General features: G+C 40.0%; 2 protein-coding genes across 2 annotated transcripts; one reads left to right on the top strand and one right to left on the bottom strand.

The window, feature by feature from the left end:
• Positions 1 to 8,662: 8,662 nt before the first annotated feature.
• LOC143641740 (olfactory receptor 14C36-like) lies at positions 8,663 to 9,598 on the bottom strand. Its single transcript, XM_077109522.1, has one exon. The coding sequence runs from the start codon at positions 9,596 to 9,598 to the stop codon at positions 8,663 to 8,665; it is 936 nt and encodes a 311-aa protein (XP_076965637.1).
• A 12,607-nt stretch (positions 9,599 to 22,205) lies between these two features.
• Positions 22,206 to 23,165, top strand: LOC143641739 (olfactory receptor 2H1-like). Its single transcript, XM_077109521.1, has one exon. The coding sequence runs from the start codon at positions 22,206 to 22,208 to the stop codon at positions 23,163 to 23,165; it is 960 nt and encodes a 319-aa protein (XP_076965636.1).
• Positions 23,166 to 24,169: the final 1,004 nt, after the last annotated feature.

The raw sequence follows: 24,169 nt of genomic DNA, 5'->3' as shown, positions 1-24,169 counted from the left end.
AGATTTTGTTATGTTATATCAGTGTTCTCATTTACCTCTAAGAATTTTTTATTTCATCCTTGATTTCTTCTAGTATCCATTCATCATTCAATTTTGTATTACTTAGTCTCCATTTGTTAAAGAAACTTTAATTTTTTACTTTTTCATTTATTTCTCATTTAATTCCATTGTTATCTGATAGAATTTAGGGTATTATCTCTGCTATTCTTATTGTTGTTGTTTTGTATTTACTAAGAGTTGCTTTGTGGCATAAGATATGGTCTATTTTAGAGAAGGAGCCATGTGTTGCTGAGAAGAAAGTATATTTGCCTGTTGATGGATGGAATATTCTATATATGTCTGTTAAGTCTGAATTATTGATTGTATTATATAGTTTTATAGTTTCTTTATTTAGTTTTTGTTTGGAAGATCTGTCCAATAGTGAGAGAGGTCACCCAGTGTTATTGTGTTATGGTCTATTTGATTCTTGAAATTGAGAAGGGTTTGTTTGATGTATGTAGATGCTCCATTGTTTGGGGCATAAATATTTATAAGTTTTATGTCTTGCTGAATACATAAAACTTATAAATATAAGTTCCCTTGACAAGTATGGACTATCCTTCTTTGTCTCTTCTGACTAGCTTTGGTTTGAAGTCTACTTTTTCTGAGATGAGAATGGAAACTCCTAGGTGTTTGTTGAAATCCATATGATGATAAGTTTTTCCCATCCTTTCACTTTCAGCCTGTGGATGTCTTTGCCCATGGGGTGACTCTCTTGAAGACAGCATATTGTTGGTTCTTGCTTTTTAATCCAATCTGCCACTCTATGTCTTTTGATTGCTGAGTTTAGACTGTTAAGATTCAAGGTTATTATTGAGATGATTTGTTTTCCCTGTCATTTTGACTGACTTCTGGTTTTTAATTTGACTTAGTTTCTCCTTTGGTTAAATATTCCTTTAGTGTAGATCCTCCCTTTACTGGTTTTCACTTTTATTTTCACTTCATCCTCATGGAATATTTTGTTGAGAATATTCTATAGTTTATGCTTTCTAGTTGTGAATTCTTTTAATTTTTATTTGTCATGGAAGGTTTTAATTTCATCTTTAAATCTGAAACCCAAATTTTGTTGGAAATAAAATTCTTGATTGGTATCTAATAATTTTCAGAGCTTGAAATATATTATATTACAGGATGTCTTAGCTTTGAGAGTCTGGGTTGAGAAATCAGTTGAGATTTGAATTGGTTTCCCCCTATATATAATTTGTTTTTTTTTCCTCTCATGGACTTTAAGATTTTATCTTTATTCTATGTGTTAGTCATTCTCATTATAATGTGTCTTGGTGAGGATCTGCTGTAATTTTGTGTATTTGGGGTCTTGTGAGCTTTTTGTATTTGATTTTCCATTTCATTCTTTAGGTTTGGGAAAATTTCTGCTACTATATAATTGAAAAGAGTGTGCATTCCTTTGGTTTGTATTACTGCTTCTTCATCTATTCTGATAACTCTTACATTTGGTCTTTTCATGTTATCCCATAATTCCTGGATGTCCTGTTGATGGTTTCTTACCATCTTCTCTGCATGGTCAACTCTACACTCAAGATTATATATTTTGTCTTCATTGTCCAAGGTTCTGTATTCCAAATGGTCTAGTCTGTTGGTGATGCTTTCAATTGAGATTATAATTAGGTCTATTGATTACTTCATTTCAAGGATTTTTGCTTTTTTCACAATCTCTAAGTTTTTATTGAAGTGATCTTTTACCTCCTGTATGTGTCCTTTGATTTAACTCCTTATACTATCCTTACATAGGCATTTGTAGGTTCTGGTAAGCAGTGGTGAGAGTGGTTATGAGAAGTTTTCCTAACAAGGTACCCAGGTAGGTCATTGGGAATACTGTAAAATAGAGGAAACTCAGATTCCAACCATAAGGAGGACAGAAAAGGACAAATTCAGTTACCCTGGTGAAATTGGCCATTTACTGAAAATTCTCATTTTCCTGAGAAGATAAGGAGATAATAGAGAGGAAGCAAAGAATAATTAATACAATTACTTTACATATTCATTTCCAAAATGTTTTCTTATATTTTGAAATATAAGAAAGGTCACTCTTGGTTTTCTGATATGTTTACTCATTTCTGAACAGAGTGTACCTCCCAGTGCAGGTGTGGAGGTCTGCAGCCCAGGGTCTGGGTGTGACCTGCAGGGCTTGTCCTCAGCTACACCCATAAGTCCTCCCCTGACCTCCTGAGACTCCATGCAGAGCATTTCCAGGGTTGCCCACCTCCTCTCCTGCATGACCACCTCTGAAAGATTTTTCCCTTTGGGTATTTCTTTTGATAGTGCTTAAAATAAGGAAGTATATGGGAAACAGATTACAAGTAAAAATGCAAAGCATTGCTTGGGTTGTAAGTGACAGGAATTAATCATTTTCTAAATCATAGTTTTTTGTATTAGCAATTATGGTTTAGCACTGTTGATCAGTCACTGAGGAATGCTGAGAGGCACTTATCACATCCTGGCCTTCACAATGTGCTTCCAAAGACTACACCACTCTTTTTTAATATATTTACCACTGGACACATATCCTCATCACACCTGATATACCTTTAGTATAAAATGTAAAAAAATTATTAAAAAGGAGGACATAACTGATCAGTAAAAGCTGAGATTGATGAATTCAAAAAGGTTGAGATTGATGAATTTTAAAAGCTTTAATAAAAACTGCATAGAATGTTGCATGTTTTTATTTCCCACAGCTACTGAAAATTATGAATGTATGTCATTTGCATCAATGAATTTTCATCTATCTACCTGTCACCTGCAAAATATTTGGCATTCTGACCCCATGTTTCCTTAATCAGAATATATTTCTTTGTCACCTCTCTAATCTGTGCAGATAATTCTGTATATTTTCTAAGTTTCTGGTAAGTAAAAGAAATTTGAAAAGAAGAATTTCAAACCCATAAGAGGCAGCATGACGTGTGCAAACACTGTGCACTCATCACACTCGAGAGGTATTACTACTCAAGTACCTGAAATCCTAGCAGACACTACAATGTTTACAAGACCTGTCTGTGCCTGCTATTCAACACAGATTTAACTCTTAATTCATTCCCTGGGCTAGATGATTCTCTGGATGATATTGCAATTGCTGAGCAAAATAAAAATGAGGTTCAGATGCATTTGAACTCTGCCAAATACTCACTCCTGAGTTCTCTACATGGGAGCAAACTATGTCTCTCCTTGGTGTCTCCCATCAACTGTGTCTGCAGCCAGCATGGATCTGTCCAGCCAGCACAGTGCCATGAGTGATGTGGGAACCTCAATCATCTCTGCTTTGTGTGAACCTGGTGCCTGGCCAGTGAGAGCAGGGTCCCAGGGAGCCCAGAGCTCAGCCTGCAGCGACAGCAGGAGGCCTGAGCACATCACCACGCAGCAACACCTCCAGAGCCCAGGAGAGAGGACATGGCCACATGCTAGCATGGACAGTGGATGACACAGTGGAACTCCTCTGCTGGGCATCACCCTAAGTCATTATTGAAAATTGAGTAAAACTGAGGAGAGACTGATGTTTCTCTTTGTGTTTTCATCTCTGCCCTCCTCCACCTCAGTGTGAGTTAGGGGTGTTTATGGGGATCAATTAACACTGAGGGTGGTGGGCAACTCTCACACTCCCCAACATGTAAGTGGGAAACATCTAACACTCTCTGAAGTTCAGCAGCAAAGTCTCTTACTCTGAGATGAAATCCACATGACATAAAATTAACGTTTGTAACAGTTCACAGTTACTATTCAGTGTTATTTACCACACTTCACAATTGCACAACTTTTGACACTATCTTGTCCTGTAGTCCTGTTATTAGTTCAGATGACCCACAGAATCCATTACACACACTGTCCTTATTCCTGCTTGCTGTCACTGGAAAATACTAGGTATATACTGTATCTTTGAATTTATATATTTCTGAAACTTCATATAAATAGACTCATTCAATATATGCTATTTTTTTCTGGTTTAACTTAGCCTAATATTTTCAAAATTGATTTACCGCGTAGCATGTATCATTTGATTATTCCTTTAGGATGAATGATTTGTTGTTCTTGAAGTCAGATTTAAAGTTAGGTAGTCAGTGTAGTTAGGTAAATCAGGTCTAATATCGAGTAAGATCTAAAATGGAGGCCATGTTGAGAATGAATTCTGGGAAAAGTTAAACAACTCTTGGAATGTTAATGAAGTCCTGGAAAAGCTCAAGACCAGAGCCCATGCCAAAGAAGTGTTAATGAACAGCCCCCAGCAAACTTGAAGATGCTGACACAGAAGTCCTTCCTGCCCAGATCACTTCTTTGGCCCACCTGGGGCCTTCCCACCTACATTCCATCACTGAAAACTATAATAAGTGGAGCACATTTCCCTTCAACGTATTCCATCTCTTGGGTCCCCTTCTTCTTCTGGGATAAGTCTTTTATGCTGTCCTTTAATAAACTTCTACTTTCCACTCTGACCTTGCCTCAGTGTGCTTCTCTGGTGTTATTCTTCAACATTGGGGAAGCAAGAACTCATCACCTGTCAACAGTGGTAACATTATTATATGTATATGGCAGAAATATTTTAATCAGCATATCCATTTGTGGACATATCCTTCTTCTTTCTCTTAACATAATGTGACTGATTTATTGGTTCTTATATGTTTTGCTATCCTTGATATTTCTGGTTCACATTCTGCATTCTCTATGATGATGTTGAATAATTGTGTCAATCAGCTTTGCATTGTGGTGACCAAAATGCCTTCATAACAAAAAAACAAAGAAACAAAAAACCCACAATAAACAAATACTACGTATGATGAGCCAAAGCATATTTCAGCTCATGGGTTCAGAGTTTTATTCCATAATTGGCCAATTCCATGGCTTTGTGCCCATGGTGAAGGCACATTGGGGAAGGACACAGCAGATGAAAGCTGCTCAATTTATGGCTCCATGGAAGCAAAGACAGGGAAAGGGAAAGGTGATGCAGGAAGATGAATAGTTCCAGGGCTAACTCTGTGTCCCATCTCCTCCAGCAATGTTCCCACATATCTGAAGCTACTACACAGTCACATTATGCAAACCAGAATAGACTAAATAGCTTGTAGCTCTCACCACCCATTATTTGACCTTTGAAATTTCCTGCCTCAACTCCGGAACTTTTGTGAAACACCCTCACATTCCACCCATAACATTCACTGCTGGTCCTTTAATCTCATGTCCATTCCACAACACAAAATCAACTTAGTCCATCTCCAAGGGTCAGTTACAGTGCCGCCAAAAATTCCAAGTCCACATTCTCACCTGAAACTGAAGGCAAATTCAAAGGGCTTATGTTATGCTAGAATTCAGGACCCCCAAAAGACCACCAGAGATCAAGATCGATGTAAGCAGCAAAGAGGTGTTTATTGAAAACTAGCTTGTGCACACAGCAACTGGTGTCACTGAGAGGCCCCAAGCCCAGAGTATGTGCTGAACTACATGGTTTCCCAACACCCCACCATAAACTACTGGGGGTCATCTGGCATCCTAGGTATTTCCCTGTCTCATGCTGATTGGTGGCTGCTAGGGGGTTGTTATGGGTTCCCACCTAGCCTGACTGAATCAGAAACCTGGCACAGCAGATCTCTCCTGTTATTTGTAGATAAAAAATCAGCAGGGTGGGTATTGGCCTAGGAGTGCTCTGCAGATCTTTCCAAGGTTGTGCCCCCTTCCTTGGACAGGCTTTGCTCTCAGGTAGAGGCTGGCTTTTCACTTGCAAATTCCTGCCTTTTTAAAATTCCCAGTTGCAGAGCCCAAGGGCTCTACTTTGCTTTGACCATCTTTTCAGATAGCAGTTTTTCTTGGCTAAGAGTTCTTTGTATTGCATCTGTTAATTTCTGGGTATTATTCCAACTTTGGCTTCACCTTCACAACTTCACTTATTACCCTGTTAGGGGCAGCCTGTAGGACCTCATGCCCTGTTATAGTTTGCCTGGCTTCTCAGACACTTTTTTGAAATGATGGTGGAAGCCTCCAGAACCTTTTTCCTTGAGCACCCTGCATTCCTGCAGAGCAAGCACCACACAAATGATGATAAAGCCTGCTGCCAGATCACACCATTGTTGGGTCCCTGAAATTACTACCATGGTGGTCTCTGATATCTTCCTTGCTGAGCATGGAAAGATAATTTCCTGGGCCCCCTGTGCAAGCAGGGTGCCCCTAAGACACTTCTCAAGGGAATTTTCCCTTATATATCTTTGAGTCTGCAAGGTGTGTGGTCTTGCATATTCCTTACATTCCTTCAGTTTCTTTCCTAGTCTCTTTGTGAAATATTTACCATCTGTAAGGGACTGCCATCTCTTTACAACTACACCTTCCTTGGCATTAGTTTTAAATGACCACTTTAAAATTCTGATCAAATCTGGTATCTAACTTTATTAATATAAACAAATTCTTTCTTAAAATGCTATATGTCTATAGTATTGATATAAACATTCTAAAGCCTTTATAAAACTTGGAAAAGTCTATTGCTTCTGGCAAAATAGTCTCAGTCTTGGATACTACCTTAAAACACTCTTTAAATTAAGTTACTGTGTCTTTTTGGTAGCTAAACTCTCAAAAGATTTCTAACTATTGGCTGTGCTAAGTCTTTGTCTTCCATAGTTTTGATTCTATAAAGCACTGACAAACAGAAACACAAAAAAAGGCTCTACCAAGGACTCCTAAATATAGTGTCCTTATAAGGGGAGACATGATATTTCAGAAAACCTGGCTTACCAAAATATATCTTTGACATAATTAATATTACTATAAAAAATTGTTCCCTGGATTCACAACTAGTACCCAAAGTAAATGCTTTTGCCAAATTCTGCAGAATATACCACATCTGCACATCCACACACTTAGAGGTTTTGCATTATTTGATGTAATATGTGAGATATCATGGTATCCTTATATCAATATTTCCTTTTTTCATCTCCTTTACCATCAGCCTTTCAATATAAAACATAATTAAATGCCCAAAGGTGTGTATCAAATGGACACCTCTCAATAGAACTGGTGGTTGTGATTCAGTTAGTTTTGTTGCAGAGAAAATGCATGTAAAGATGGAGTTGGCAGAATTCATCTTGGGTTCCCTGAAGGTCCTTCTGTTCTAGAAGAGAACATTGTAGCAGTGAGAACCAGAAGCTCTGGGACACAGTGTGTGGGTGGAGCTTGTGTTCTGGTTGGATATATTACAGCAGATCAAGATTACCTGCATCAGCCAGTGCTGGGCATTTCTCTGGTTCCTATTACAAGTATTCCCTTGTTGGCAGACTTTAAGTAATGCCTTAGATAATTAATCACACATATTGAAGATTTTTTATTTTCCTTGGTAATAAATACACTTATGCTTTTCTCCACTTTTATCCTAATAGTGTACTGGTGAACAAAATTGTTTTTTAAAATTTGGAATTTAATATAATGATTGTGATATTGCATAAGCAATTTGGCTCATTTTGTTATATAAGCATTCCTAGGTAACTTGACTTTGAGCCTATGTCAGTTATAATTAATGATTAGCAAAACATATGCCAGGGAGGACACTAAAATGTTTGGAGAGGAATATCTGTGTGAGATGACGTGTTGCCATAAGTGGGCTCAGGGGTGTACACCTGCAATCCCAGTGGCTCAGGATTCTGAGGAATGAGAATCTTAATTTCTAAGCCAGCCTCAGCAACTTAGAATGTACCTGAACAACTTAGCCAGACCCTGTTTTCTGTGATTAAACAGAAAAAGGGCTGGGGCTGGCCCCTTGGGTTCAACCCTGCTGAAAACAACAGCAGAAACAACATAAAGATAGCCACAAGACAGAGACAGGGTTGCTTTCCAAATTCCAGGAAACTGGGGGGAATTTTGGAGTCGACGGAAGACACACTCTTTGGTCAGACACTTACATTCCATCTTTGGTCATTTCAGGCAGGACACATCCCCATAGACATTACAGACATTGCGGGAGGAATGATCAGAAGGCTGACCTCAACTCAACCCCCAAATTAGCTCCCTGACACTGGGTCACTCGTGGACATACTAAAATCCTGGCAGCCAAAGTGCCTGAGGAAGGCAGGTGCTCTTCCCCAGAGGACATATTTGACAGAGGGACAAAGGGGGTGGTAACCATCACTCTCTGTTTACTTCACGGACAAAGAGTGTCTTCCTTTTTCATATTCCAGATGGAGAGAAATATTATTGTGATGATCTCTAAGTATTTGGTAAAATCTTCTTTAGGATTTGACTTTCATATTAAACTGACACAATTATGTATCACAGTGCTTAAAATACACTTTCCATTTCTCTCTGCAAGAGCAGACTATTCGGCTATGTGTTATCTCCATGTTTTATTTGTAAAGCTTTCCTCTGTGACAGCAACTGAAACAGGTACTGTTTATATATAATGAAACTGTAATGTATATATTTACAAATGATTTCAGAAAACACACTGAATTATATTTATATTTTACATGCATTAATAAAATTACACATTTCATGAAGGATCCATGGAAATGATATGTTAAATCATAAAAAATGAATTTATGAAATAACGTAGCTTATAATAAGGTGACTTTAGGGTAGGCAGTGTAACCTGTAAAGCCCACATAGGAAGATCCCTTAATCTCATTGACTCCACTCAGTAATATTATGATAACACATCTTTATCATTTCCCTGAGAACAACTGTGTCCCATTACTCTCCCCACAGCATCCTTTACCTGTTTGTTCCTGAGACTGTAGATGAGAGGATTCAGGAAGGGAGGAACCATTGTGTAGAAGGCAGAGAGAACCATGTCCTGGAGGGTGTCAGAGGTTGCTGAGGACCTCAGGTACACACCTGAGCCAGAACTAAGGAATAGGGAAAACACGAGGATGTGAGGGGTGCAGGTAGAGAAGGCCTTCCCTGGGGCTCTGGTGGGAAATTTCAGCACAGTAGAAAATATGTGAAAATATGACATGATTATTATACCAAAGGATCCCCCACCAACTGCCACAGCAGAGACAAGAAGGAGGACCATGTTGCTGGTGGTGTCAGAGCAGGAGAGCCTCAGCAGAGAGGGGACATCACAGAAGAACTGGTGGACCACGTTTGACTGGCAGTAGGACAGCCGGAATGTGTTCCCTGTGTGCACACCTGCATACAGCAGACCACTTAGCAGGGAAGCCAAGGTCATGCGGACACAAATCTGAGGGTTCATGATGAGGGGGTACTGCAGGGGCTGGCAGATGGCCACATAGCGGTCCCAGGCCATGATGGAGAGAAACAGAAGTTCAACAAATGCACAGAAAATGACCAAGAAGATCTGTGTTGCACAGCCAGTCACTGAAATGGCCCTGTTGCCAGTGAGAGAGTTGACACAGGCATTGGGGACAGTGATAGAAATGTAACACATGTCCAAGATGGACAGGTTCCTGAGGAAGAAGTACATGGGTGTGTGCAGGTGCTTGTCAGCAGTGGTGACAGTGACAATGAGAAGGTTTCCTAATAAGGTGCCCAGGTAGGTCATTGGGAATACTGTGAAATAGAGGAAACTCAGATCCCAGCCATCAGGAGAGCCCAGGAGGAGAAATTCAGTTACCATGGTGACATTGGCCATTTGCTGGAAATTCTGGTTGTCTGGGAAGATAAAGAGAGAAGAGAAAGGAAGAAAAAAAGAACAGGGTCTGGGTGTGACCTACAGGGCTTGTCCTAAGCTCCCCATCAGACCTTCCTGACCTAATGAGACACCCATGTGGAGCATTTCCAGGGGTTTTCCCCTCTTCTGCATGACCACCTGTCTGACAGTGCATTCTTTAATATTCTCAGATGTATTTACCTTTAATTTATTCCATGAATATAATTTCCACATTATTGTGCCATTGTATTCACCCTTAATAATGCATATAATAATTACTTTCTACTTTTTTAATATATAGGGAACTATTCATAATGGTGGAGAATATATCTCCATGAACACGAAAAAATTGGTCTCATTTGGAAAGCGTCTCAAGAATTCACTTTCCCACCCAGGCTCACAGGTCCAGTGTTGTGAAAACTGAGGTGACCTGACTGCACTTGGACTTGCCTGCAGTCCCCCACTCTCCCTGCTGCTCCCCCAGGACATGCATGGTGCTGTCTTATGGCCACAGGACCTCAGCCAGACCAGTCCCAGCCCCCACTGAGGCTCTTTCCTCTCCCAACTGATCAGGGTTAGGTCTTTTCAACCTCCTGGTACCAGCCCAGCTGACATTGACCTAACTTCTACCTTTACCTTGTTCTATTTTTATTTCATGTTCAGCACCATGAAGTTGAAGCTTCTTTTGTCCAACACATAATTTGCCTTAGTCTTGGTGACACCTTCTATTATATTGATTTCTTATCCACATCACAATCCCACAAACTGAAACTGGCTGTAAACCCTAAAAGGAAGGTTTTGCTCATAGTTTCAACACTTCTTCAGCAGTTCAGATCAGTTCACTCCTGAGTTACCTGCATCTTCATCTTTTCAGCCCTCTGAAAACCATGGTCCTCCTCAGTGCCTTGCCAGGTTAACCACACATGTTCTTATAAAAAAGACATTCCTTCTCATTCTGCCTGAGCTCTTCTGGAAGTCTGTGTGTCTTCCAGGGCAATAGGTGGGGTGGTCAGATTCAGGTAGGTTGCTGTTAATTTGGTGGTGAGTGTGAAGTTCAAGCGGTCAGTCTACCTGGAATCTGTTCCTCCTGACACACACCTGACATTCATCCTGAGGGACCCTCTTGTTCACTGCTGACTTTTTTACTGTGATGTATTAATTTCCTTTTCCCTTTAGTAGGTATTGGGCTTTAAAGGAGACTCCACTGGAATCTTTCCTCTGAAACCTTCATAATCTCTAATTTTTCTTCCAATTTTGTTAAGTATTAGAAATCAACATGGTATACAACCTTTCAGCCAATCAATATATATTCATCACCCCAAGTCATTGGTACAAATTCCTTGATTTGGGACCTTGTATTATCCATCATTTTACCTTTCAGTAGCAGTGCATGACTTCCTGTGCAATGGTTAATAACCTAGCACCTGGTGGCATTGTTCAGACTACTCATTTAGATTGGTTTTCTTTATGCCCCTGATTTACAGCTGAAAAGCTCCCAAGCAGGCTCTGCCCAGTCTGCAGTGCTGTAGCACACACAGTGCAGGGTGGTGTGAGGTCAAGTGCACTTGCAAATCGGATGTCTTTAAAGCAGTACTCGCCCAACAAATATTACTAAGGACATAAATATGGTGACAGGTATTTCAGACATTGAGTATTTGAAAAGATAAAAAATATTGGTTTTTTAAAATAAATTGGTTACCATTGGAGGACAAATATAATAATACAATATCTAAGGTGTAAATATATATGACAAATTGAGAATGTGATGAGTGATGAGATAATTCCATGTTAAAAACCCAACAGCTTTCCCCACTTCTATACTGACTTCTAGGCACTTCATGGATGATTGCTGACCAACCCCAGCCATTTGTGACAAATATTAGTTGGAAAATCAACTATCTTTTAGGATTTGGAAGCTGACATAGAACCACTTGAGACATTTTCTTTGTTTCACCTTTTTTATACTAATCCATTTACTGTTTTTGTTTTTGCAACAGAATTTAGTAATTTCTCTAGTAAGTATTTTGCATTATATCAACTTATTTGATGTCCTTCTTTGCTTATGTGGTTTAACTACAACTTGAAAACTTCTCTAAATTTAACTTAATTTTCTCATGGGTGAGTCTCCTAGAAAACTTCAGACTATGGATGTAATAGAGTAAATATATGAATCACCACCTAACTTTCATAGGTCCTCAGAGTATTCTGAAGATCTCCAAAATATTATTACTTTATGAACCTAGATTTTGAGAAATAAGAAATAGGCTTTAATTTTTATAGTTTGACCTCCATATTTTTAGAGTGTTCAGAACTACATTCTCCTTTAATGGGTGAAAAATTCTTATTGAAAATCCCTTTGAAAACACAAAAAACATAAATAAAAGAAAAAAACCATGACCAGATATTTTGAGGGTTCAAAAAATAAGTATAAGGAAATGTTAGAAAATGTTTAACGGCAGAAGTATGTAGAGAGACTGCTCCAAGTGCTTCCCTTTGTAAGTGGGGACAGCTTATATTCTATATTCTATAGATATAGCAGTAGAAAATATAGCAAATACTACACTGTTTACAAGACTTCTCTGTGCCTGTTATTCTTGCACTATTAACCAAGCATTTCCTGGGATACCTCACAATATGAATGAGATGAAAATTTGCTGAGCAGCATCAAAATGAGGCTCAGATGAGTTTGAACTCTAATTGCCAAGTACTCACTCCTGAGTTTTGCCCGTTTTTGACCTGGGAGCAGAGCTCTGTCTCTCCTTGGCATCTCCCATCCACTGTGTCTGCAGCCAGATGGGTCAGTCCAGCCAGCTCTGTACCATGTGGGATTTGGGGAGCTCAGTCATCTCTGCTTTATGTGAACCTGATGCCTGGCCAGTGGGAGCAGGGCCCCGGGGAGCCCAGAGCTCAGCCTACAGAGACAGCAGGAGGCCTGAGCACACCACCAGGCAGCAGCCCTCCTGAGCCCAAGAGAGAGGTCCTGGCCATGTGCCAGGGTGGACAGTGGATATCACAGTGTAACTCCTCTGCTGAGCATAGCCCTAAGTCATTATTGGAAATCAAGTAACACTGAGGAGAGACTGATGGTGCTCACTGTGAGTTTTAGTCTCTGCCCTTAGTGGGAGTGAGGGGTGTTTACAAGGGATCAGTTAACATTAAGGGTGGTGGGTAACTCTCTCTCACCCACCCACCTGTAAGTGGGAAACCTCTAACAGTATCTCCAGGTCAGCAGCATCATTTCTTATCCTTGAGATGAAATCCACATGATATAAAGTTAACATTGGTAACAGTCTATGGTTATCAATTCAGTGTTATATACTATATTTCAAAATTGCACAACATCCAACTATATCTTGTTACCAAATATTTCTATTTCTTCAAATGAACCATCTAATATATTACACACACTATATCTGCTTATCATTAATTACAGTCACTGGAAACCACTGTGTATAATCTCCAGTTTTTAATTTATATGTCCTAGACTTTTTGTTTGACTAGAATAATTCAATATGTGTTGCTTTTATGTCTTAACTATTCCTGGTGTTTTCAAAATTAGTCCACATTGTAGCATTTACCACTATTTTATTTCTTTAAGTCAATGGATAAGAGTCCATTATATATTTACACCAGAATTTAAAAAATCCATGTCCACTGATAGATGTTTTTCCCTTCACTCTTTTAACACAATGTGGGATTTGATGGTGATCTTCTATAGGGGCTTCTTTGCATCCTGGGAGAAAGTACACATGAATGTGGTCTATAATCCATCTGATGTGTTGCTGGACTTTTTTGCTAGGTTTTATTGAGAATGTTAGTCTATATTCTGATTAAAGCAATTATTTTGTAATCTTCTTTTCTTGTACTTTGTGGTCGCTCTCTTCTCCAGTGAGGAGGTCCACAGAACAGGGTAGAGGAGAATGTGGCTGTGGAGTCACTATTGAAGACCTCCAGAGACCAATCAGGAAACAGGTCTGATTTTATTTGCAGTTACCATGTATATATACTCAGGCAGTAGCCAAGCAGATTACATGCCACCACCAATACAATTTTTGGCCAACTGTCTTTGCAGTGACCAATTGAGGAGCAGGCCTTGGAGTAAGAACAGGGACTGCAACACAGGGCCTCATGCCTTATGCCCAGGTCTGTGCCTATGGGTTAAGAGGTTTGCTGTTCACACACCTTGCATGGGGGATGGTTTGCCACTCAGATGCCCTTAACATATGCCTTGTATGCAGAACTCCATTCATTTGACCCCACATTGTGCTGCCATTTTCCATATTGTCTTTAACTATTCATCCCCAACCTTGTGCCCGTCCTAAAGAAAAAATAAGGAAGAAAATAAATCTGTGTTTATCCAGAAAAAGAGAGAACAAAGACCATGTATCTATAGCCATAGGAATGATGGCAACCTTGGTCTTTAGGCCACTAGGTCTGTGAGATTGAAAGACCCAATAAGCAGGCATGTTACTGTACGGTTCCAGGGGACTCCAAGGCTAGGAAAAGAATACAATGTAAGTGACTTCATCTGCAGTAGAGACAACATTACTTATTATGTCTATACACCTTATTTGACTTTGAGTCCCATGGACAATGAAAAGAAGGGAAATGTCCAGGAACAGGATTCAGTATTTGACTTGGTCACCATTGTATAGCTAAAGGGTGATCCTACATTCCTGAAAATTCAAAAGTTACAAAGGAATCTTTAACCTTTTGTACTTGTATTGGTACAGACCAAACTAAGGTCCAGAGCCCAGCACAGGGAAGGAACTCTGATTATGATGAGCCACAGAGGGAAAGCTAATGAAGGACTGTCACAGAATGACCCGTGAGCATCGTCTCCTTGTCTCATTCATGATCTTCAGCAGACCCTGGGCCAAGGCCAGCAGCCTCCACTCCTTTATGGACATTTCATGTGAGACATAGTGAGCAGGACCTGGCATTGGTCATCAGAGCAATGTAGTTTCTAAAATAAGAACAATCTCAGGTGTACTGATGATCGGTCTAGCTTTCACAGGTTATCTATCATTTCTAGTATAACCTTCCCTATGTCTAGGAAGAAAGTACAAAATGCAAAAAGCATTATAAAAGAATACTAAGTCAGATGCCTAGAAAGAAGTTTAATGGAGAAAGAATGATGTAGATAGATACCTTCTCTTCAATCCATCAGCAGTGTTCCACAAGTGAGGTATCCCAGGTAAAAAGGACTCCTCTGTTTTTATATTTATGAGAAGGAATGATTAGGAAATCAGGAAAGAAAGTTAAGAATAATGAAGAAGAGGAATCTGCTTCTTGGATCCCCAGAGGGGTCCGGGAGTCATAGTGCTCACCATGGAGGGAGAGGAGCTCTATGACCTTCCATGGAATCCTGTCCTTCTTGGCCTTGGACTGTCCCTGGACTATTGGAATTGTTTTTCCTCCCATCCTCAGGACCTCAGAGAGGCCAGCAGCATTGCTCAGGGCAGAGCCAGCTGCAGACTTCTCATGAACACAACACTCATCAAACACTCTCCAGAGTGAGGGGCAAGTGAGTTTGGGGCCTGCCCCTCGTAGGCACAATGGCCTCTGTGGAGGTGGGAGGCCTGTGCTCAGGGCTGGAGCAAATCCAGTTGTCCTGTGGGCTTTTTCTTTAGAGGGATGCATTAAGTCTCTAATCTACAGCAAGCACAGTGTGAAAACAGGGTTTTCTCAGCAGAGGCTGGAGCCATACTGATCCTGGCAGCCAACAGCAGCCCATCTGCTCCATGCATATCCCTGAGCATGCTCAGAGTCATGTCCACCATGCACCCCAGGTATGGTCAGTGCTTTCTGTGTCAAGTTTCTGAGTCCTCAAGAGACCTCCTGGCTGCTCTCCCAAGAGTTTCCATTTGAATTTATACATTTGTACCCTCTCTCATGCAGAGGGACACAGAGAAAAAACACCTTTTACTCAGAATGGTCTTTATTATTTATATTTGTGCCTGGAATAAAATGTATTACTGCTAAAATGTGGACGCTGTTTCATAGCTCAGCAGGTAGTCTCATATGTGGAGTAAGTCTTAAATATGTTACTGCTTTCTCTTTTTCTACAGTTCAACCTAATGTCATTTTATGAAGGTTGAATAGAAATAATAGTGTAAATCACAAAATTATTATATTAAAACTTTCATGGGTCTTAATTAAGTGATACCAGGGTAGGCAGTGTAACTTGTAAAGCCCAGATTTGAAGACCTTCATCTAATCATATATCTTAACAGTAAAGTTAGGCAAATGCTGACAGGCAGCTTTATAATTTCCCTGAGAACTACTCTCTTTGCATTTGTGTTTCCACAGCTTCCTTTATCTGCTTGTTCCTGAGACTGTTCCACTTGAAAATGGGGGAAAGGCTGGGCAGGTTGGCACGTACCTGTAATTTCAGTGTGAGGCTGAGGCAGGAGGATCACAAGTTCATGGAAAACCTGGGTAACTAAGCATGGACCTGAGCAACTTAGCAAGACCCTGTCTCAAGAATACCAGTGGCAGTATGTCCATAGCACCTAGGGGAGCTGTTCTTGTGCCCCAGGACCTCTGGCAGGATCCAAAGCCAAAGAGTGATAGACATCTTCTAAATGTCCCAAATCTCAATGAAATCCAAACCAAGATTCAGTAAGAATTTCATTCAGTTTGGCATGGTTTACTACAAAGAATTCTAATGTGAGCACACAAACTGTGGCCTGTTGGTGTATCCTGAGGCAAGAAATGTGGTTTAGAATTTTGAATTATACTTTTGTTTGAATTTCTCTTTCTATTCATTTATATTTTCAAATTTATTAATTATATTTTATCTTAATTTTTTGTCTTCCAAATTAATTATTTCTCTTTTAATATTTTGAATTTTGTCTTATTTAACTCAAGATTTTAAGTAGTCTTTTTCAAATTATTAAACATCTGCAGCAGTTTCTACATTTTAAGTTATTCTTGACATAATTTTATTTTTTCTCTTTTATTTGAAACTCCAAGTTTGCTGACTTACAATGTTAGCTTCAATTTTTGTTTTATATTTCTCCTTGGATACCTCATACATAATATTTGAGTTCTCTTTCACAATAGCATCACCAAATATTACATTTTTCTTTAAAGAAAATTACTTTTATCATCAATTCTGATTCTAATTTTCTATCATGTGAGGCTTTTTCCCCAGGTGCTTAAGCACTTAGATCTTTTTGTCCACCCAGGGACTCCAATTGCTGGGTTTTGTTCATGACCAAAACACTCATGGGTCACTCCAGGGGAAGTGGGCTAACTGGGCTGTTCAAAATAACCACACAAGAGATACAAATACCTTTTTCATTGGGGTCACTGTGACAGCTCCTCTGACTTTAAGGGTCCTTAGAAGGAGAGAGAGAGAGAGAGAGAGAGAGAGAGAGAGAGAGAGAGAGAGAGAGAATGCTCTGAGCACTTTTATTGAGAAGAAGCTATTCAAATGAGGCAAGGGGTCAGGTTTCAGAGGGCTGAGTCTAGCTTCATGATGCCCACTGTCAGCAGGTTGACTGACACCTGGTAGGCCACACCCAAGGGCACAGTAAGATAAGGGGACACACAAAGGCATTTCCATGGAACACTCTACCTAAACAGGGCAAGGGGTTATATTACAAAGGAACAGGTGAGCATAGCTCCACCCATGGGGCTGTAGCAAGACAATGTCCCTGGAACCCACAAAGGGCAGGGCAGTCTGGCATGGCTGCTGCCAAATGCCTCAATCACTCAGCCAGAAAGTGACTCAGTCACATACAAGGTTGGTCTCCCACAATCATGCTGTTGTTGACTTTCTTCTCACATTTCCTTCAACTTTTTTTACATTTGATTATGATGTTTTCTACACTGAAGTATCTTAAACTTAAAAGAAGAATGTTTTTATTCCAAGCCATCAAGGTCTATATTCAGAATATTTTTTTGAGATGAGTTTGTGCCTGCTACACCTGCTATGTTATGGATGATTCCCAGGATAATTGATGAACTCCACCAAAAACTGTTAGAAATAATAAACAAATTCAAAAGAAATAAGGATACAAAATAAATACACAAAACAAGTATCATCTCTACAGAGTAATAGCAAAATTGCTACAAAACAAATCAAGAAGTCAATATATTTTAATGGTTTCAAAAGATATCTAAAAATAAATTTAATTGTCTGCTTAGGTTGTCTGGGATGAACCTCTTTGTCTTCATCTTCTACTTTGTCATTAAGCATCCCAACCCTCATATTAAAATGTGATTCTGTCTGATGTAACTTTTCTTTGAATTGTCCAATATCTCTGTTTTTAGTTTTGGAATAATACTTGCAATTAAGGTCAGACAGGCAACAGAGCTGTTTGGCCTTTTTTGGCTTTCTCCTGTCTCTGTTCTGTCTTCCCAGCTGTTGCAGGATGGGTTGCAGCAGGCACTCAGTGAACCTGATGTCATGAGTAATAAACCATGCCCTCTTGCAACCTTTAGAAGATATAATCACTAAACCAATTGATCAGTGTTCATGGCAATGAATTTAAACTGTCAAGTGATAACAGTTGAAGAAGTAGGGAATTTATTCACTGAAGACAAGGGAAACATTTAATTCATTTTATTTTATTTTCATTCTTTCAACTTGCCACATCTTGGGACTGGCCACTAATTACTGTGAGGAACAATGCCCTAGAGACAGTTTCTTCTAATCACTTTCTTTCTTTATGGAAAAAAAAAGTTGTTGCCCTTTTACTTCCCAACTGCTACTGTCTGTGCCCTCCTTGTATTTAAACACAGAGATATTCAGGGCTGAGAGAAGTCTCAAGACAGGTAGGTTGCAGGTGATGCCTGGTCTGGACCCTGCTTTGCCCAGCTCTGTTGCTGACTGGCTTCCTCACTGGTAAGCTGCTGATTTTGTGAGATAGAAAGTAGATATGACAATAGAATAAATAAAACTAGAAGAGGCTCACAAGGCATAACAGGTCTCAGACTTGAAGGGGATTGAAGCTATGTGCAACTGTGGAGCAGAATATATTAAAAACACACAAATTATCAACCTCAAGAATATCATGTTTGTGTTGTAGATTTTTCATGCTACAGCACACACACACACCCACACACAGGCGCACACACACACACACACACTCTCACACACACCTGTTTTCACTACTGTTGCAGAAATCTCTTAGCACATTTTCATTTCCACACCACAGCAATGAACTTAAAACACCTCATATTGAGAGGTGTGAAGCGAGGTGGAGGATTATTAAGTGAAGCATCACTGTCAAGCAAGCCTAGTGATTAATTATCACACATTTCTTCACTTTACACGTGCTCGTAAGAATCACAATCAGTCATAGTAAAACTATACCTAGTTAGAATTGAAATGCACACGTTTCTTTATGAAAGATAACTTGATGTAACAGCTGAGGTGTTCTTGAGCCCAAATCTGACAATTCCAGAGGGAGGCAGGAGCAGGGCAGATTCTCCCTCAGCAGATGAGGTAGTTTGGGGCCTTAACCTGGACAATGGTGGCTTTTGGAAAATACCAGTGCAAAATGGCCATTGTTTCAGTGAGATGAAAGAGGGGTCTCAGTGAAGTACTCTGAATATTTAATAAGTTAGGAATTGCATTTGCATTTCATTTTCAACATTTCAAAATCCAATTGATTTAAACTTTAGGTGCAGAAAGTGATATTAGAAAACAAGGACACAAATGCCTTGGTAAAAATTTACCTAAACTATAAAAAAGGCAATGAATGAAATACCAATAAAAATGAAGAAAGAAAAAAAATCACATAGAAGAAGAAAGGATGGTAAACAATATTAAATGCTTTTAATTGGGGATTTGTGTTGTTTATATAATAATCCAAGGCTAAGCATGAAGGCTAAAATATCAAATAAGCTAAAACATATTTAAATATAGGTATAAGCTCAAAGGTTCATTCCTATTATCAGGGAATGAGCACTATTAACTTTAGAAAAATAAACTACATAAATTTAAATAGAATCATAAATATTTTATTTTAGTGAGGAAGAATTCCCAGATGATCCTGAATACAAAATAGATTTGTAATGAAAATGTAAATCACATGCCCACTAGGGCCTTACCATCTTAGTTCTGAATTACAGAGAGGAGATACAGAGGTTATTTATTGGTGGTGTGATGAGTTAGGTAAAAATCAGCCCTGCACGTGGGGCAGCGGGAGGGCATCTCCCATCCCTGCTTGGAAGCTCTGTCATTATAGATTTTGGAAAGAGATGGGTTGCTCTCACAAAAAATGCACTCATGGCAAGAATGGAGGAATTATTTACACCAACATTTTTCTCAGTGTTTAGATAAGAAAAACATGAATAGAAAATACATCCAAAATATGATTAAAATCATTACACAAAGTCTGGCACTAAGATCAAGTAGTATGAAGCTCTGAATCACACTCAAGGATTGACACATATGAAGGAGTTTAAAGACGTGAGGCTGCATGTACAACTGTAATGCTCCTGGACTTGGGATTCTAATCCATATCTGGCATCCTTTATGAAAAACAGTGATGTATATTTACACATCACACCTAATAAAATGTATTATGAAAATAAGAAATCAAACCTCTATAGTAAATATTTTATTGAAGTTACAGTGGGATTACAGTTGATTTTATTGCTTCTTTTTAATGTATCTTTATTTGTAGTATTCACAAAATTCATTTATAAAGAAAGCATATAATCTTTTACAAATATAATTCAATACAATTTTTTTAAAAGTAAACACATAATATCACTGACCTCAACTTACTTTTTCCTTTTGTATGAAGAACCAGAACCTGTTGGAGTCATTTCAAAAGTCAAATCCCAGCGCATAACCTGCAAGCTCTAGTCCAGTGCCAGAGTCCAGTGCCAGAGTCAGCATAAGTAAGTGGTCACGTGAGACTCGGGGGATAGGGCACCCAGAGGAGGGGGAATTCCTAACACAACACAGTGCAGGTCAGTTCTGAGACATGGTGGGCGCCCCAGGAGAGGGGCAAGTTCAGCTGCGGGCCTGGGGCCTCTGCTCCTGCCCCCTTGCCCTCCCTGCTGGGATCTCAGGCTGTGCCCTGTTCAGTGCTTGGCTTCCAGTCCTTATGGCGCAGCCATCTCCACTTCTAGCCCCCTTCACCACCATCTGCAGTTATGACAGCCTGCCTTGTTTGCTTTTGTAGAACACATTGTTTCAAAAAATGGGATTTGTTCATCAATGTACTTACTTTCTCCATGGACTTCTGAGCTGCACCAAAGCAAGAATTTCATCTCTTGTTCGCAGTATGTCCACCGATCAGAGCAAAGCACCTGGCTCATGAAAATCAATTACTGAAGAACAGTGATAGGTTTCTAGAATGTTCCATAAGATTTTACACTATTTGGCCACATTCAAAGGCTAAATTCCAAATGAACAACTACAATTCCCTTTCACCTAACACAAGTTTTATGTCCTCTGCCTCTCACGTTCCTGATTTCTTTGGAAGATTTCTACATTTCTGGGAAGACAAAAAAAAATCAGTATTCTGGTGCTAAGTTCTGTGACCTAGTTAGTTTATTTAACCAATGCCTCTGCCAAACCTTTTCCACCTTGCCAAGTAGAAAAATTTCTCTCTCTCTCTCTCTCTCTCTCTCTCTCTCTCTCTCTCTCTCTCTGTTTTGGTACTGGGGATTGGACCCAAGAGCACTTAACCACTGAACCACATACCCAGCTCTTTTTTATTTTTTGTTTGGAGACAGGGACTCACTGAGTTGCTTAACCCTCAAGAAATAGCCAAGGCTGGATTTGAAGTCACCTGAGCTCCCTGCACCCGGTCTATCTCTATTTTTCAGGAATGGTAATTTCTTGATATTTATACGTTATTCCTAGTTGGTTTTTGAGGATTACAATGATGGACATGTATAGGGTAGAATCAAACAGCAGTTATAGTGATTTCAGTTTCACCAGTTCTGGGAATGTCAGCACTTGTTTCTGGAAGGAACCTGTCGCCCCCTTTCTTCTGGAACAGAATCCTCTATGGCAATGGTTGTTGTAGCCATTCATCAGGTAAGAACAGTAATGGGGTTGCTATGCTTGGTTCTTTAATTTAAGTTGCTTAAGGCCAAGGAAGTGGTGCCCAACCCACTTTACACTCCTTAAACATTGGTATCTCTTCTATGCCCAGGTACTGCTTCAATCACTCAGAGAACGGTATTGAAGATTACACTGGGGGCACAGGACTATTGGTTCTGGGATAATCTATAGCCCATGCATTTCTATTAATATCACCAAATAATGCTAAATAATATCTGCTTCTTTTGGAGGAAAACATAGATAAATGAAAGTTAAGCTTTTTCCACTTTTAATTCCATGTATAAGCATGGCTGAGTGTATAATCTGGAAGGAGTGTGTAAGTATTCTAAGGTAACCATGTAAGGTTTTCATCTGGGAATGCAGGGCCTGCAGATTTTACAGAACAGTTACAAGAAGTGTTGCAAAACCACCTTTAAACAGACATTTATAAGAAAGTCATTGCATCCAATTATCCTCTCCAAATAAATGGCAGTAGAGTCTTTCTCCAAATTTCATACACAAAATTTTGCTTACCATTATGTTCGAGCCCTGATGCCAAAAACCACAGGGAGGATCAACCAGAGCTTCCCTGTGGGCTTCGTCCTGCTCGGGATCTCTGAGTGGCCCCAGCTGGAAAGGATGCTCTTCTGGGTTGTGATCCTCTTGTTCTCCATGACCATCCTCGGCAACTCCAGCATCGTCCTGCTGTCCTGCATGGACCCCCATCTCCACACCCCCATGTACTTCTTTCTTGGCAATCTTTCCTTCTTGGATCTCTGCGTAACCACAGCCTCTGTGCCCCAGATGTTGTCCGACCTGTGGGGGGCAGACAAGAGCATCACCTACACAGGGTGTGTCATCCAGCTGAGTGTGTTCCTCTGTGTTGGAGCGACAGAAGGCGTGCTGCTGGTGGAGATGGCCTTTGACCGCTACATTGCTGTCTGCCAGCCCCTGCGCTACACTGTCCTCATGCACCGTCCACTCTGTTGGAAGCTGGTTTTCCTAGCCTGGCTGTCTGGTCTGATAGTGTCTCTGTTCCAATCTTTCACCACCTTCCAGTTGCCCTTCTGCCCCCATCACCTCCTGGATGGCTTTCTGTGTGAGGTGCCTGTCCTCATGCGCCTTGCCTGTGGAGACACCACTGCCAATGAGTGGCAGATGATCATCACAGCTGTCATCTTCACCATGGTCCCTGTGGGGTTGATCCTGGCTTCCTATGGCTGCATAGCTCAGGCTGTGAGGAGCATAAAGTCAGAGGAAGGAAGGAAGAAAGCCATTTCCACCTGCTCCTCTCACCTCCTCGTGGTCTTCATGTTTTATGGGACAGTGGCCATGGTGTACACTGACCCTAAGAGCAACTTTGCTTCAAAGAATGGCAAGTTTTTCACCTTCTTCTACACTGTGGTCACACCCTTGTTGAACCCTCTCATCTACACCCTGAGGAACCAAGAGGTACAGGACGCTTGGCTGAGACAGCTGGGAAAGTGGGTGAGCCCAAGGAAAAGCAAATAGTGGAGGATTTGAATCAAAAAGGAAGCTTATTAATGACATGCACACAGTCTCCTAAACAGAATCTCTCTGCAAAAGAGGTGTAAACCCTTTTGCAAACATACTATTTATATGTTAAACTACAATTGATCACACCATTTCTGTTTATTGTGACAAAACTGTGGATGTTTAGTAAGAGCTATTAAGTTTAAGGCTATATATTGTTTGCATTGGGTGCTGTTAATATTGATCTTCTTCTTAAAGGTGAGATATTGAAGACTTTAGGGGACAATATAAGTCTATAAGGTAGAAACTGTGCTGCCTCAGATCCACAGTATGAGAAGCCACATGAACAACATGAAAAAACAAGGGAACAAAGTGCCCCAGAGAAAGAAAGATGCTAGAACAATAGAATCCACTGACGAAACAGTGGAAGAAATATCAGAGAAGTTCAGAATGTGTGTAGTTAAGCTGATCTGTCACATAAAGTATGATGGAAAGAGTGAAATCAGAGGCAAATTTTAGGAGGTAAAATATAACTTCAATAAAGACAGATTATGAAATGAAATCAAACAGAAATTCTATAATCTCTTGGGCTGGGGATGTGGCTCAAGTGGTAGCGTGCTCGCCTGGCATGCATGTGGCCCGGGTTCGATCCTCAGCACCACATACAAACAAAGATGTTGTGTCTGCCGAAAACTAAAAAAAATATGTTAAAAAATTAAAAAAAAAAAAAAAGAAAATTCTATAATCTTGAATGCTGAGAGCCACAGCCGAGTTGGAAGGATGCATGGCATTTTTGCCAGAAGGGAGTGGTTGAGAGGTGATGCCAGCGAGCCATTGAGATGATGATGGTTATGTTAAGCTGTGTATTCAATTATATATTAGACCCCTGATGTTTGCCTCTGGCACCCGCTACTTTGGAGTTCTTGCAGGGATGTCTGGGGAGTTCACATTGGTTGGAGAAGTTCCTTAGGAGGGATTTCTGGTTGGTGGTGTTCCTGGAAGGGCCCTGTGGGTGGCATTCA

This window comes from Callospermophilus lateralis, chromosome 5 (assembly GCF_048772815.1).
Source record: "Callospermophilus lateralis isolate mCalLat2 chromosome 5, mCalLat2.hap1, whole genome shotgun sequence".
NCBI classification, from domain to species: domain Eukaryota; kingdom Metazoa; phylum Chordata; class Mammalia; order Rodentia; family Sciuridae; genus Callospermophilus; species Callospermophilus lateralis.
Note: the sequence above shows the minus strand (reverse complement) of the source record. Positions and strands in the feature narration are given on the sequence as shown.